Raw genomic sequence first — 17443 nt, 5'->3', positions numbered from 1 at the left:
CTGTTGAAATAGTTTCTATGTAGGGATTCAAATTCTGAAAAAAAATGACAAGCAGTCACTGTATTACAACAGAAACATAATGACAATGATGATGATGACGATGACAGTAATACTAATACTACTACTGATAGTAAATTGTTATCACCCCTTCCTCACTATTCGCTGCCTCATTGTCAGCCATGTACTAAATTCGAAGAAAACCCAAAATCTTACAGCAAGTGAGGTTAAAAAATGAATTTATAGTGTCTAGGTCCAAAAACGCCCTGAGGCCTGACTGGAATGTTCCAGTCATTAACAGTTAAAAAGCATTAGAAGTTAAATACAAATGATGTATAGTCCCTACATTCATGGCCTAAATTATCAGATGGGAAATCATGTTCATGTACATGAGCTGTCATCACATCTCTTTTTTTTTAAATATAAATTAATGTGACTGTAACTTCCCTAAAGAGTAATCTCTTAAAAAAAAGAAAAACAGATTTATGTTTATAAATTCTCATAAGAATGGCAAAAAAGGTTGAAATATGTTTGTATTGGATTAATAGAGTACATTATTCTTATCCAATCTTCACCATCAACCTCAATTTCTGACTCTATGGACAGAAGACATTTGCTCTAAAGCAATCCTATTTCCCTCATATTATCGTATAATAGGATCCATGACAGCTGGATTGCAACCCTTGCAGGCAGAGAAAACAGTCTCCTCTACCTTGGCTAGGTTTGTAGTTTCACTTGAGACCACTTGAGAAATTACAGTGGCAGCAGTTTGTCTCATTTCTGACTTAAAAGACATCTTTGTAGTAGACAATGTCCAACATACTGCCTGGGGAGGCCACTTCACTTATTCACTGTATGGGAATAAAACATATATCCAGCTTTTGTCTCCTCATATGAACAAACTTTACTATATATGTGCAATACAGTAAATCCATCACTTCTGAAAATGCACAGAACACATTCATAAGAAGATTCAAAGCTTTTTCCAAAGAATAGGGATTACTATTTATTTCAGAACACATGTAAGTAAATCACAGTATTGACTCAAGAGAGCAGGCAGCCATCACCAGAAAATATTTCTGGTTGAAAACTCTCCGGAGAGTAAGTTCATAATGTTTGGAGAGCAGGAATCATTCAGAAAGCCAAAGTAGCCCATTTCTTTGTCCTTCTTTTTCACAATCTGTCAATATGGTTAAAGGAAAAGACAGAAGTGAGGAACAAGTTGCCATCACCAGGACACACTCAGTCCATAAACTGCCTCCAGACTCACAAGTTAGTTTTAGGAAAGAAATAAATGAAAACAAGCTGAAAAGAAGCCAATCACAGGTCAGCAGCTTTATCTGGACAGGCTCCACACCTAGAGCACCCCTGATCTAGAACAGATTTAATATTTATGTGCCTGCACTGGTATACATGACAGGACGACAAATTGGTTAGAATTTTGTGGTGAATTTTCTTGGAAGTTTTACCTGTAACAAAAGGATTTTCAAAACATTTTTACAAACTACAAACAAGAAAAATTGACCTTTTGAAACAAAATAAAACTCCAAGTAGCCAACAAAAAAGGAAATAAAAAACATTCACAAAAAACATTTACAAACAACTTTCCCTACACCCATTGTACCTGTTCTCTGTTTCCAGCCTTAATTTCAATTAATTGTGTCACAGTAAATTTTACAGTGCCCTCTTCTCCTAGGTAATTTCACTTTGCAGCATTGTGAGCTTGTAGGAGGTCACCTATCTCCAGTTTTCTCCCTTCTCAGACTCTGTGTCTCTTCTTTTGCTTCTCCTACAAGTTCCAGAGCCATGCCTTCCTCAGGAATCTCAGCTGCTTACTAGGACAGTCATATCTTTTGCAAAATTGGGACAACTCTCTTCTTTTTTTAAAGGACAATTTATTGTAACATGCAGACCAAGACAAAAACAAAGCAAAACATGCAGTGTCCTTAACTTAAAGATATAAGTCATAGAGGGACTTTCTTATGGTGAAAATGTATTTTCCTGTATTATATTTGTACTTAACTTTGATGTCATACCTCTTTGACAGTCTAGAAGAGACACAGAGGTGAAAACATGATTCACAGAAGACAAAAGAAATTTGATAAAAACTTTGGACTGGGGTTTTCCCCAAATCTGGAAGTATTTGATATTCTTTTCAGTGAAAGGAATTGAATGTGTTGATTTTTTTTAATCAGAGATGAAAGGAACAGTACTCTACTTTCAAGATTAAAGAGTCCACTTACCTTTCAACACCCCCAGTTCTTCACCTCTGTGTCCTGTGATGTCTTGGTCATTAAAAGACTAAAAAATGGATACAACTAGAGTTGGGATACCAAGTTCACAGCACTCTACTTTGTTGACAAAGGCTGCATGGACCTAGTTTCATACATGGACCTGATCCAGCTGAAATCAACAGAAGGCTTTTCATGGACTTCAAAGGTTTTTGAAATATAAGGCCTTATAAGGCTCAGCTGTGGGAAAGGTCAAAAAATGAAGATTCTTGATGTAAACTAGACAAGGCTAACACTTGCTAGGTACTAACTACTAAATATTAATACCAATGTGTCTGTCTTCTGTATGATGTTCCTGATAGTCATTTATACTATTTTCAATCTTTAAAAATATGGATGCTAAATTACAGCACTTTCTTTTTCTGTTTACAGAAGTTGTCTGTGTACTCAAACACAGATAATCTGGGAAAGTAAAAATTCACACTGAATTGCCAATAGAGATGTAGGCCAGCTTGTGAATTAACAATCTCCATTTGTAGACACACACAAATTCAGCACTGAGTCTTAAGAAGTTTGCCGTTTGCAAAATGACAAATGTTGAGCATCTGGAAAATGAGTCTGTTTTTCAAGCTATCTCAGAAACGTACTGGAGTTTTGGACACTTTCTAAACCAAATACATTTAAATACAGTTCAAAGCACTAGTTAATTACAGAGACAATCCATATGCAGACAACTAATAAAGTTTTAATAACAGTTTTAATATGAACACTACCTATCTTAAAAACCTTTCACTCTGTAGTAAGTAGATATATCTTCCAATGGAAAAAGGATTTACATTTTAGTACTCCCAGTGTTTTTCTTTCAAAAGTTTACTAATGCTTTTCAGAAGCAACATCTCTTCCCTCTCTCCGACGTGCCTGTGACATTAAAACTATGCTTTGCCAATATTTTCTATACATAAATGTCTGTCTCAAAACATATTAGTAACATTCCTGTTGGATGTATTGCATCTGGTATCAGGCACATTAACCAAATTAACAGAGATTTTAATTTTATGAACACAAGTAAGCTAGCATAAAGATTTTTTTTATTAATATGTAAGCATCCACAAATTAAATGTGAGAAAAGTATCTTGGCAACTCTTACTGTTCAATACAATTGTTAATCATTCACTTAGGTTTTCATACAGTTCATTTGCTTTGCATTTAAAACCTACACATCAAGCACAGACAGACATTTTAATTTGGGAAAGCAATGGGCAAGTTTAAGGTCCCGAATCTGCATAATCAAAACTGCCAGAAAACAATGACCCAGCTTTGTAACCCCCACACTCATATCAACCATGCAAGCTATCACCGATGCCAAAGACATTTGAGTCTAGTTATGACAAATCGAATATAACTCCCACTGAGATCAGGGAGGTTCATAACAAACCAGGTTACAACAGCAAAGACTAACTGTGGCTCAATCCCACAATATGGTGAATAATGCAGGTCTTTTCACTAGATGCAACCATTATTATTCAAAACAAACCTTTCACCTTCGAAGTTTTTACATAAGATCCTAGTAGAAGACCCATGCACTTCTTGTTCACGACAGCAGATCTCAATAATAAGAGCACATCAAATGCCAGAATAATTATCCAGATCATGCACCATATTAACAATAAAGACAGGAGAATGACTGGGACTTCTAACAAGTTTTGAGGAAAACAAAGTAGTAACAAATGTTAAAATCTATCTGTGGAAATAAATTAAGAGCACTGTTCCATATAAGACATATGAAAGTCAGAATTATTTAATACAAGGACTATTTTTGGAAAGGAAATGAGTACTAAAATGGCAACACAAGCTGATGGCACACATCTTCACACGTAGAAAAGATCATGAACATGTCCCAGAAGATCTAAGCAAACTCAAGTGTCTGAGCAGCCTGTCCATTGGAACTGAAATGTTCTGGAAATAACACACTACCATTCTACTACATCTCATTATGAAACTACCACATATCTTTTCAAAAGATTTCATGAAAAACAATTTAGTTTCAGAACTATTCACGACAGTTACAATAAATGGTTTCCTCATGATCTTCACCTTTTTTACAGCAGAGCTCAGAGAGACACATGGACCCTAGACTTTCGGCCTATCCTACCACCTTCCCAGCTGGAACCTATTGCACATTTTTGCAGGTGCAGTCACTTTGGAGTTACAAGCAATATGAAGGCAGATGTGCTGGCATTTAAACAACTAGCTGCCTGACTTGTAGGTGAAATCTGCTATTGGTTATCTAGAGGTAACCACTTGCACACTATTTGCTTGCAGATATACAATCTCAGAACCTTTTATTATTTACTTAGAAGAATTGCCTTCAAAAACTTGTCCTGACAGGTAACAGTCCTTTTACAACAGTAAAAACAACCTGCTAGCACCATATAGTTATCAGTCACTCGATATAACAAACTTTTAAGACCTTATTCTTCCCTCTCACAGCTACTAAACATTATGCTTCATACGGTTCTATTAGCTTAAAACAATGTTTTTCCACACTTTCAAAAGCAATTTTGAGTTAGCCTTGGCTCATCTAGCTTAGTACTAATTCCCAAGTACGAATCCATAGTACATTACTATCAGATTTACACTAAATCCCATTTACAAGGGGAAATTTCTCTCTAATTTCCTTCCATGTATCATGAAACTGGCTTACCACTTGAGGGATGTCTATGCTGTACCAAAATTTTCAACTACAACTCATCCACTACTAAAATAAGTCAATTTAGGAATTAACACAGAACCCCTATGCAACCAGGTTCATCCACAGTGTTGCTGGTATGTGTCTAAACAGTACCCATCTTAACGAGTTTAAACAATCTCTCATGAGCCTCTTCAAGAAGCAATCACAATTCCGGATCGCACTACACGTATAAATCCCAACATACCTGGACTTCCCCCTTAAGAATAAAGAAATGGAATTGCTAAGATTCAATTTACTACTGAAGATTACCCACCAAAAAAAAAAAAAAAACCACCAAAGAAAACTACATGAGATGTACTGATATCTAAAAATATAGAAAAAAACTGATTTGACTTAGCCTTAGCATTTTTTCAATGCATTGACAATCATAAATGGACATACATGAATTCATGTAAGAAAACATAAATCGTCAAAATTAATTTAGAAGTGAGTAACAATATTTAGCAGGTGTTATACCTTCAAAATGTAGCTAATTCTATTCTCTTTTCTAGTCATTCCTCCACACTTTGAGTACTAGGCCCAGTGTTGGGCTCCCTGTTACATGGAGAGACATGGACTTAGTGGAGGGAGTTCAGCAAAGGGAACGTAGTATCTCTCACATGAGAAGAAGCTACGAGAATTGGGAATGTTTAGCCTTGAATAGAAAAGGCTCAAGGGGTTCTCATCGATGTTTATAAGCACCTGACTGGAGAGAGTAAAAAAGATGGAGCCAGACTCTTCTCAATGGTGCCCAGTAACAGGACAAGAGGCAATGGCCAACAACTGAAACAAAGGACACTCCATCTGAACATAAGAAAACACCTTTTTCTTACTGTAAGCGTGATTAAACATTAGGACACTTTGCCAGGAGGTGCTGCCCAGCCTCAGCTATTCTCACTCTTCAAGCATGTGGCTTTGGCCTCTCCTGTGACTCCATACCACAAACGGAGCCAGTTTTACTGGCAAGTACCCCTAATTTTTGTGGCATGTTCTACCACCCTCTCAGCTTTTGACCCAGTAAGCAAGACTAACTGCTCCTCTGCCTTAACTAACTTAGCAAGTTGCACACATTAAGCAGGAAGATACCTGAGAGGTCTGTAACAGATGCCAACTAAGACAAAAGTTCCACAGGTTCACAAGTCCAAGTAAACACTTTCCGTAACATTTTTGTGCTATACCTTTAGCCTAAGTAGTTACACTGATGTTCAAGGTCTTATTCACAAAGAAAACTTCTAATCATGCTGTTTTTAGAACATGGCTTAGATGGCTGTCTGGCTGTAGAGATTAAAATCCAAACTGTGCTTTCACTCAACTTGAAAACAGAATGCTAAAGGTCACACCATGCCTGCTCCCTGAAAATGGAAGGAGTTCATCCACAACTAATATCGTAGATGCAAAGGCTACATCCATAGATAGCAATGCAAGGAATTCAGTCTCATTCCAATAAAACAGGCAGGTTATACAGAAAATCCCTTGCAAACTAATCTGAGTTTTCAAGTCTCTTTTCCAGCTAGCTGTATGAGGTCCCTGTTTATATACATACCCTTTCCAAGCATACAAAAACTTGTGCATTAATGGACCTCATCTTATGAGGGTTATACCTACTGTACAGGGTTACTATAAAATCAGATTCACAAATAAACTCTGAATACCTCAAATTAGAACTCCTACCTTTTTCCTGAATATCAGCTAAAACTCTGAGAAGGGAACTGCCTTAATAAGAAAATATTGAGGGGAAAGAATGTATCCAATGACATCACTCTTCTTTACAACCTCGGTCCCTTAAAATAGTATGACTTTTTCCACACAGGATTCACATTCTTGGTGTTTCTTTTGGAACCAGACACTTTAGTCCTTCCTTTCATTCCAAACTAGAGGAGGAATCACCCTTCCCATCTCATAAGGGCAGCTTACTAACACACAGGCATGCTCTTTTAGGTAACAGCCAAATGCATACAACACTGATTATGATACAGGACACGATTCAAATTTACACCTCACCTTCTCCTCCATTGTAAGAAGGCCATTTGACAGTCATGTCCTTCCTTACTCTTGCCATTGTCCTCTGTTCAGGTGTTTTACAGAGAACTTTGTCAGAAAAAAAGTACAGCAGTAGAAACTCTACTACTTGCCAAGGCAGTGACCCAAGAGCATGGACAGGTTCCAGTGAATGCTCTGCTTACTCCCTCCATACATGTGATGCAACAGTCATTGTAAAACCCTAATCTCAACACCCAAAATGGCTAAAAGTGAGTACCTTAAACATTAGGCTAGAGACGGGAGTTCTCTTTGCCCTTACTCTTTCTGGTCACAGGTCAGTGAATGCTTCGTTTGGTGATGTCTGGTGGCCCAAGTTACAGAGCTGAGATAAATATGCCACTTACCTTTTTTGTTTGATTGGTTTTTTTATGAAAGGACTTTGTGCCAGCATGCTCTGTGAAAGTTCCCAGCTTGAAGATAGGCCACAGATAGATATAAACCATACATATTTCATTGGGCAATAAGACCTATGTGATGCATAAGTCCCATATTGATCTCACATATCCTTTGGTGTAACCTCTACGTAGAACTTCCCAGAACTGGAAAAGTACCCTGGCCATGGGGATTTTATAGTAAAAAAGCAGGCATCTGTGCCTCTTCAACAAACATTCTGAAGATTAAAGATTTATGATTTAGGTGGCTGATTCCTCCTCTAGCCCATATCAGTAGTCTACAGGGGGGGGAAAAAAGTATATTATTTGACCTGTATCTAGGTAAAAATAATTTCCTACTGACAACACATCTTTAAAATGAGCTTTGAAGCATAAATTAATGTAAATTAAAAAATAGGTTTTTTTAAAAACAGAACACCTCTCTTGGCCTGTTCACAGAAAGGGACATTAAAGAAAAATGGGTAAAAATTCTCTGTGAAGGGAAAAAGAATTACAATCTCTTGTGATCATTTTGGAAATTGGAAAAATATTAGTCGGCTAATATCCTCAAACGAGGAGCCAGAAGGTATATTATTAACCCAGATTTCCTATTCATACTACTCCATTCTCTTTAAAAGGCTGTTACTAATGTGACTTTAGTACCATAAACTATGTGAAATGAAGTCTCTCTGAAGTGTTGGGGATGTCACCTCTCACAAAGTATCCAGCTGTTGTCTCCCTGACCCCACCACTGAGGTTGTATCTAAAGCAGGGTTGGGAAATCAGTGGGTTAGTTTTCTTTCAATTCTTTCTCTAACTGGGAGACACTAGAGTTCCTTCCTGCTCCAACTGAGACGAGCTAGTGTTTAGTTTGCTTCAAAGGTTGAATCAGATTACAAGATAAGTGGGCATCTCTGAAATGAAGAGAACTCCAGAAATTGCTACTAGTTGAGATGAAAAGAGGAGGGGAGTGGCTAGAAGAAGGGAGAAGAGAAAGGCATGAAAGGAACATCTTATCCTTCAGCCTTTATGGAATAATAGGGCTCAAACCTGCATGTCCTACAGTCCGCTGTGTCTTATCAGTCTCCTGTGCGAACACTGGATGCATGATGTACTCTAAATCTCTCCTCCTTTCCCTCGTTAAAAGACAATGGAGATCTTAACTTTTATAAACGAGAGCCCTTTATCTTCCAAACATTACAGTCATTTCATGTCTAGCAGGAGTTTAATCCCTGGTAATTTATATAAATTACTGTGTGCTTTAGCAAGTTGGGGTTTAAACTCTGAGATTCTCAAATGATTACAAAAAACCAGCCAGTTTTCAAGACCTAAGTGAGTAATTCCCTGCTTATTTCAGCCTGGCTAATTAAAATATAATCACGATTGTTTGGCAATGTGCATTCTGTCAGCAGTTTTACATCGTGAAAGAAATCTTGCCAAGAATACACACATACCAAGAAAAAAAAAAAAAAAAAAAAAAAAAAACCTTTCACCATGAATTGGCTTGATCTAAACTGTCTCTTTAGCCACTGAAACTGTGAAACAAGTTACAACTTCTTAACAACGCAATAAAAAATACTAACCCCTCTCCGGGATAATGAACTATTTTAATGGGTACCCTCCTTTCAGACCATCCCGTGATGCAGGGACCACGATGACAGCGCTCCTCCGCCCCCGGCCTCGGCGGAGCCCCGCGTCGGCCAGGCCAGGCCAGGGTAGGGCAGGGCAGGGCAATCCCTTCCCCACCCGCTTCGGGGTGCACCCCGGTTTCTTCAACCCGAGTCCTGTTGCAGACACCCAAACACTTCTGCTGCCGTTGCAACGCACATACTCAGCTTTCCTTTCACACTGTCTTTTTTTTTTTTTTTTTTTCAATCGGGTTATCCTTAAATACCTCTCAAACCTGCCTTTTCTGCCAACACCTTTGCCCCGAATGCTGCTCCACCCAAAGCATTTGCCCGGGCGCTCCCGGTTTCTCACCGCCCGGCAAGCCCGGGGTGAGTGAGCGGCGCTCCCCGCCGGGTGCCCGGGGCGGTGCGGAGATGTGCCACCCCAAGCGGCGAGCGTGGCTCCCTTCCCACCGAGCTGGCCAACCCTTTCCCAAAGGGGCCTGGGTGCTCGGGAGGGAGATGGACTTGCAGCTCTGAAAGGTTTCCATCATTCGGATGAAGTCGACTCGGTTTAATATGTGCGCAGTGTAGAACAGGTGGGGAACGGAGAAGGGAAGGGTGCGCGTGTAACTGGAAAAGGGGAAAGGACGGGCAGACGCACGCTGCTCTTGCACCAGCTCCCGCACTGCTTTCAGCATTTCATTTTATGCCCCGCAGGTCTCTCGCTACTGCAACCACTTTTCCCCCCACTTTATCCCTATTTCCTCACTCCCGTTAGCCAGAGGTGTGCCTCTCTGTCCCAGAAAAAAAAAAAAAAAAAAAGCGTTACCCCTAGCCTCACCTCCCAGGAGGTCGGAACTAAGTATTACACGTTCCCGGTTATCGCTCTTAAAAAATAGGCTCAAACTTTCACACCAGGCTGGAGAAGCGAACCACCCGCGGGCGCACCGCAGGCAGGCGGGGGATCGCGGCCGCACCGCCCGCAGCCCGGCAGGACGAGCGCACCCCGGCCCGGGAGCACCGAGCTGCGGCCGCCCCGCTGTCCCACCGCCTCGGACACCGCCGGAGGCAGCTCCCGGGGCCCGTCCCGCCCTGACAGGGGCAGCGGCCGGGAGCGCTGGGCACCTGCGAGCAGCCAGGGCAGAGCGGCGTTCCCGCCGCACCCCACGACCCGCCCGCGGCGAGCCTGGCCGGCACCCACCGGCACCGGCGGAGCTCGGCGCTGCCGCGGGGCCGTGCCCACCTGTCCAGAGACTGCAGGTGCCGCCGGCGGCTCCCGCAGCGCGCCCACCATCCCCTGGGGGCGCGGCACCCCAAGTTTGCCAAGAGGCGCTCCGGCCCCGGCCGTCCTTTCCGCCCCCACCCCGCGCCGCCGCGCCGGTGCCGGGGGACACTCACCCTCCGGGCGGCGGCAGCGGGGCTCCCCTGCGCGGCGCCATGCCCCTACCTGGAAATGCTTGAAGAAGGCGGAGATGCGAGTGATCTGGAGGCTCAGGCACCTGGAGGTGCATCTGGCGGTGGAGAAAACCTCGTCCTGTCTGCGAGCGGAGGCGGCGGCCCCCGGCCCGTCGGGGCTGCCGCAGGCGGCCGTCACCCAGAGGATCAGGGCGAGGGACGCGCCGGGCGCCCTCCGCACCATCGCTCTGCGGGAGAGGAGGGCAGAGGGGCGGCCGGGCGGTGCGGGGGGCGGCAGGCGCCGGGGTGAGCTCGCTCCCGCTCGGCGGGCTGGTACCGGGTTGCGCCGGGGACGGACACCTCTGCGCGCAGAAACTACACAAGAAAGTTCAATCACTCAACTCCCCTCACCCCCGTCCTCCCTCCCTCCCTCCCCGGCCCACAGCCCTCCCCCGGCGGCAGCGGGCGGGCCGATGCTGACAGCGGCCGCGCCATTGGCTGCACCGAGCGGCAGCGGCGGGCGGGCGGGTCCTGTGCCCGCGGGCAGGTCGGTGGGGCCGCCCCGGCTCCCGGACCCTCCACCGGAGCCGCCACCTGCGGGGCTCGGAGCGGCCCCAGGAGCCACGCGCTGTGTCCTTGCCCGCAGGCAGGCGGGGTGGGGGTCCCGCCGCGCTGGCGCAGCGCTGAGTGGCGGGGCCACAGGTAACCAGTCTTTACACCCTGGTTAGTGCCTTTTATTTCTTCTTTAAAAGAAAAAAAAAAATAAAAGAAGAAGAAGAAGAAAAGAAAAGGACGGGGAGACAAGAACGCATGGAAATCACTTTTTTGAAACTCGGTGTGTTTCTTACAGAGAAACACTGCGGTGAGCGCCTGTCCCAAGGTGAAACCCATACAGGCTCCTCTGAAGAGTTATTTAAAAATGAAAATCTACAAGTCATTAGTCCAAATACCTCTGGGTAATAGCTGTAAAAATTAAAATAGTGCCTTGAGCTGTAAAATGGCCACCATACAGTATATATGAGCCTAACATCCTTTCTCTCTGCGCCGTCAGTTGCAGCGCTGGGAGCGCGTGCTGCAGTATGTAGCACAGAGGTTACGTACCACATTCCTCTCCCTGTTCAGCCTGAATGGACTCCTCCCGTCGCAAGTATGTGCTGCTAGAAAGAGCAAGTGGATCATTCCTCTCTGGAGCCTGTGGATTGAGCCTCCTGAACTTGAAAATAAGTAGACCTTAGGCCGTTTCAGGAGTTAATACTACATTAGTTACTAAAACAAGTAGGAGTTTAGTGTGGTTATCAAACTCTGTATTAAACAGACTATAGGAGTCATCTTTACTGAAACAAGTTTTAGCATAAGTTAAGTGTTCATTAGGAAAGTCATCTAAAATCTTGTAAAAAACAGCAAGATCTTCAACCAGTCTGGCTTGTACTAATTTTACATAGCTATAATTCCTCTGTGGATGTTCTTATGGACACAACTGTGAAATAAAGCATATTCCCTAATGTTATTATTCTTACCACACTATATGCATACACCTTTCATAAACCTATATATGTCAGAAATTCAAAATATAAAAAGTTCTACTGCATCCAAACTAATAAATCAGTTGTTAAATTCTACCTTCATATGCTAGCTATAGTTTTACTATCTTATCACAAAAGACACAGATTAAGAAGAGTTCTTGTCACGAGTATTGGTGACATACAAATATAATAGAAAGCAAGACAAATTTTAGTTTAGATGTTACTTTGCAGCTTACAGTGTCTCTTGTCTGCTAACCAGAAATCTTCATTTGAGAAAAGCCAGTAGGCCAGATTCAGTCCTACAAGTGCTATGAAATGGAGATGACAGTTTGTGCCCTTGGATGCTTGAAGGAGTGCAGCTCCCAAAAGACAAGGTCACCTGCAACATCCTGGCACAGAAGTTGCCCTGCTGATTGCACTGTTTAGCATATTCTGCCAGCTATTTGGAAGTGCCCTGGTTAAGCAAGGAAGACCATCTCAGCTACACCTCCTGAAGTCTTCCTCATCTTTGCAGTTGGAATGATTACCTTTCCTCTTGCAGTGAGCAGGCGTCATAAGCGGTTCAGAAATGCTTTCCCCAGTTCTGACTGATTTCTCACCACTAGAGAACTGGTTACTTTGCCTAATCCAGCAGCTCTGTATTTACAAAGGAAAAACAAGACATTATAGAACAACACAGAAATAAATGCACAGTCCTAGCAATATTGTGAGAATAGTGTTGAGGCCTCAGTAGTAAGCTCAGAACTTCCCAGTTGCTACATGACAAGTTTTTAAATAGGTTTTCTTAAGCCCTGACTAAAAATTTCACAACTTTTTGCCTTGAGTCAGGAAAAGAAAATTGCTTTGCTGATTCATAGTGTTTACAGGTACATTGAATGCATTGAACTTCTACCATATTTTAGTAAATAATAACAACTGCCTGAAAATGTATGTAACTATTGTAAATCAGATGTATATCTAGAGAGGCCAGGTGGTTCTGTAGATATATCCCCTCCATGTTAATACCAATGCATTTTATGTCATATATTATAAACCCCAGCTTTAAGTAAAGGGGTACGAATCCCGTTTCTTTTGTTTTATAAAGTCTGGTAGCAAAGGGCATAGAACCCTTAATAAAAAAAAATTCCTGAATACACAGTTTACTCTGTTGCTTTTGTTTGAAAGCTCATGGCTGCAGAGATCGTCAGTGTAGTCTGTGAATTCTTTTTCAGTAAAGGCTGACTTGGTTAGCACACAAAAGACTGGCTGTTCACTTCCAGTAAAACTGTATTCACACAGGTCCTGTTCCATTATGTGGAGATTAAGAAACAAGCTCAGTAGCTCAAGAATTTAGTAGGTAACTAAAACCCACTATGGGCTAAATATCCAATAGACGGAAAGAGAAGATACGCAAGTTCGTAAGTACACTCATTTTAAAGATGTCAATAAATTGGCTACAGAATACAGAAAATTGGAAATAAATTATATATACAGTTCAACCAACCTATAAAGCTAATTGTGGTCTATAATGAGATAAATAGACATATAGACGTATGTTTTGCTAACTTTTTTTTGTCAAATTACATTAAATAATCTTTTCTTATTAGAAGAAGTAGAATTAGCACTAACAAAGTCTTACGAGTGCAGATTATTGGTTTTATGCTAAAATATACGAATTATTTTCTTGCCTGTGCTTCCGAGTAGTCTGATAATGTTCAAATGAGCTTTTTTGCAGACCAGCTTCCAGAAACTCGGGCCTGTTTTTCTGCAGGAGACAGCGCCACATGCTGGCTTTGCGAGGTGAGAGCCACTGGGCTTTGTGCCGGTTTATTTCTGGTTAATGAGTTGGGTTTAATCGATTTTGAATTAAGATAGCTTCATCTTAAGTAATTGCTTCTTACTCTAAAGGGAATTACCAACATTAGGCTCTAATTTCAGGTAAGGAAATAAAGGAGATAATGTTAAAAATATTTATTATTTTCACGTAAACCCCTGTATTCTAGCTCACTGATTTAGTTTATTGTATTAAATCATCCTAATGTGCCATTTATTAATCAAATCTCTTCAGCTCTAATTATTTTATATCAAAAATTATCGTAACTCTGGGTACAACACAATCCCGAAACCCTCTCCAGGAACTCAGTGTGCTTGGGTGCCTCTCTGAAGTGTCTGTGTATAGGGAATAAAGACGATGAGTCAGAGATCTGTGTGCAGCTATAGGGCTCTGATCTTGTCAGGATCACGGAGACATGGTGAGATGCCTCCCGTGACTGGAATGTTGCAATGGAAGAATATCTGTCTTTTAGGAAGGATTATAGGAGAAAAATTGGGGGGAAGGAGTTGCCCATTATGTGAGAGAGCAGCTGGAGTGCATGGAGCTCTGGCTGGGGATGGATGAGAAGGCAGCTGAGAGGACAGGTAAAGGTGACATTATAGTGGGTGTCTGCTATAGGCTACCTGACCAGGAAAAGCAAGTGGATGAGGCCCTCAACTGTCAGATGAATGCAGACTCAAGTTCTCAGGCGCTGATCCTTGTGAGGCATTTCAACCACCTGAACACTGGCTGGAGGGACAGCACAGCAGGGCATAAGCAATCCAGATTCCTGGACTGCACTGTTGATAACTTCCTCCTCTGAGTGATAGAGGAACCAAAAAGGAGAGGTGATCTGCTGGACTTCATACCAACACAGAGGGGCTCTTTGAGGTGTGCATATCAGAGGCAGTCTTGGTGGCAGAGACCACGAGATAGTGGAGTTCAGAATCCTGAGGGCAGGGAGGAGGGGAAAAACAAGCTCATGACCCAGGAGTCCAGGAGAGTAAACTCTGCCCTCTTCAGAGATCTGTTTGAAGTAATCCTATGGAATGAAGTCTTAGAAGGAAGAGAGACTAAAGAAAGTCAGTTAATATTTAAGGATCACCTGCTCCAAGCTCAAGAGCAGTCCATCTCAATGAATAGAAAGTTGGGCAAAAATGCTAGGAAGTCTGGATGGATGAACAAGGTGCTCCTAGCAATACTCAGACACAGAATAGAAGCATACAGAGGATGAAAGCAAGGACCAGTAACTGGGAGGAATACAGAAACATTGCTGGGCATCCAGGGATGAAGCTAAAGCCCAAATGGACTTAAACATGGCCAGAAACTTCAAGGGCAACAAGAAGGACTTCTATAAGGCTCAGGGGAGACCTCATCGCTCTCTACAACTACCTGAGAGGAGGTTGTAGGCAGGTGGGGGTTGGTCTCTTCTCCCAGGCAACCAGCAGTAGGACAAGAGGGCATGGCCTTAAGCTGCGCCAGGGGAAGTTTAGGTTAGACATTAGAAAGAAATTCTTTACAGAGAGGGTAATCAGCCATTGGAATGGGCTGCCCAGGGAAGTGGTGGATTCTCCGTCCCTGGAGCTTTTTAAGATGAGGCTAGACATGGCACTTAGTGCCATGGTCTAGCAACTGTGGTGGTAGTGGATCAGGGGTTGGACTTGATGATCTCAGAGGTCCTTTCCAACCCATCTGATTCTGTGATTCTATGATTCTATAAGCACATGGGAGACAAAAGGAAGACTAAGGGAAATATGGGCCCATTGTTTAACGAGACGTGGAAAAGGCTGACATACTGAATGCTACCTTTGCATCAGACTTTACTGGCATGACCAGCCCTCAGGAATGCCGTGTTCCAAAGACCAGGGGGAAGGGTTGAAGCAAGAAAGATGTAGTCCTGTCAGAGGAGAACCAGGTCACTGAACATCTGAGTAAACTTGACATGAATAAGTCCATGGGCCCTCATGAGATGCACCCACAAGTGCTGATGGAGCTGGCAGATGTCATCATGAGGCCACTCCTGATACTCTTTGATCAGTCATGGTCATTGGGAGAAAGGCTCAAAAAGTGGAGGAAAACAAATATGACTTCTTTCTTCAGAAAGGGAAAAAAGAACAACCCAGGAAACTGCAGGCCAAGCAGCTTCAGTTCGATTCTTGGAAAGGTAATGGAGCAGCTACTCAAGAAATAAATTTTCAGGCACATTACCTTAATCCTTAACATTTTTAATGACCTGGTTGATGGAGTGTAGTGTACTCTCAACAAGTTTGCTGATGACACAAAAAAGGGAGGAGTGGCTGATATACTGGTGGGTCATGCTGCCATCCAGAGAGACCTCGACAAGATGGAGAAACAGGAACGTCAAGACAGTTCAGCAAGGGGAAGTACAAAGTCCTGCACCTGGGTAGGAACAGCTCCATGCACAAATATAAATGCTGGGGGTCACACATTTGGAAAACAGCTTGGCAGAAAAGGACCTCAGGGTCCTTGGTGGACACTGACTTGAATATGAGCCAACATTATGACAGAAATGAAGGTGAAAGATATTCTGGTCTGCACTGGGTAAAGTATGGCCATCAGATGGGGCACATGTAAGTACCCAACAGGAGAGTGCAAAGATGGTGATGGGCTCTTTTCAGTGGTGGCCAGTGACAGGACCAGCAGCAATGGACACTGAAACTCAGTATGTTCCCTGTGAACATCAGAAAACACTTCTTTTTCTGAGCGTGACCAAGCCCTAGTGCAGGTTACCTAGAGATGTCATGGAGTCTCCATCCTTGGAGATACACCAAAGTTGACTTAACCCAATCCTGGACAACTGGCTATAAATGTCTCTACTTGAGCAGGGGAGTAGGACCAGATGACTTCCAGATGACCTTACAACCTAACCATTCTGTGATTTGAACAATACAATAATTTGAACAAACAAATGTATTTTCAATTGCATTTCCCAAATGGAAAAGAAAGCTAAAAAGAAATGTTTACCATTAATATTTACCTTGAGAACTAATTACTTGTCTTAGTCTTCACTGAAGTCTGCAGATACTTTTTTCAGAAGCACTTATGTAATGCAGAAGTACAACTATGTTTGAACTATATGGCCTTTTTAAGTAGCAATAGTCTGTCTGTTTTGTTAGTGAATTTATGGCCAGGGATTAAAGAGATTATTACATGTCCTACCTACACTGTGTTTAGTTCACTAGTATTCAGGGCATATATGAGGAAGGTGGTGAATATATAAGATATACAATCATTTAGATGTAATATTAGATATAGTTTTAAACTGTATTGACTGTACTTATAGACTTAATGAAGGTTTGGGAGATGACCAGCTCACGTATGATTCTTGGTTGTGATTTCTTGGTAGAAGCAGTTCACCAAAGAAACTGTAATATCTAGATCTCTTCGAGATACTGGTCTTTCTTCTTATGTCTGAGCTTTGAAGCCAGCCTGTGTCTCTTTTCTACTGCTCAGGGGAAAATGGAAAATTACCATAGAAAATTAAGTGATTTTGAAAGATGCCTCCACAAAACCATTTCTTTCTGCAAATAAAACAGTGGAAGCCAGAATTGATATTGAAATAATTACTTTGTACCAGAAGTAATGCCATATGAGGACCAAACCTTCATGCCTGTGAATGGAAGGATGAGATATACTTTCTTATGGCCTTGAACATTTCTTCAAGGATCAAATACAACTCCATTCCTTCGGTAAGGGCAGCATAATGACCTCTTTTTTTCCCATGGGCTCTTA

At 42.3% G+C, this 17443-nt stretch overlaps 1 protein-coding gene across 1 annotated transcript in view; it reads right to left on the bottom strand.

Annotated features, from left to right (window-relative positions):
- The window catches only part of ANOS1 (anosmin 1), a 134286-nt gene extending 123482 nt beyond the window's left edge, over positions 1-10804 (bottom strand). The window contains exon 1 of the mRNA XM_032680358.1: positions 10428-10804. Within this exon, the coding sequence (XP_032536249.1) occupies positions 10428-10619 (192 nt within the window). The 5' untranslated portion in view covers positions 10620-10804. The remainder of the gene's footprint in view (positions 1-10427) is intronic.
- Positions 10805-17443: the final 6639 nt, after the last annotated feature.

The sequence above is a fragment of the Chiroxiphia lanceolata genome, chromosome 2 (assembly GCF_009829145.1).
Source record: "Chiroxiphia lanceolata isolate bChiLan1 chromosome 2, bChiLan1.pri, whole genome shotgun sequence".
In the NCBI taxonomy this organism is placed as follows: domain Eukaryota; kingdom Metazoa; phylum Chordata; class Aves; order Passeriformes; family Pipridae; genus Chiroxiphia; species Chiroxiphia lanceolata.
The sequence above is the reverse complement of the archived record's forward strand: the minus strand, read 5'-3'. Positions and strand labels throughout refer to the sequence as shown.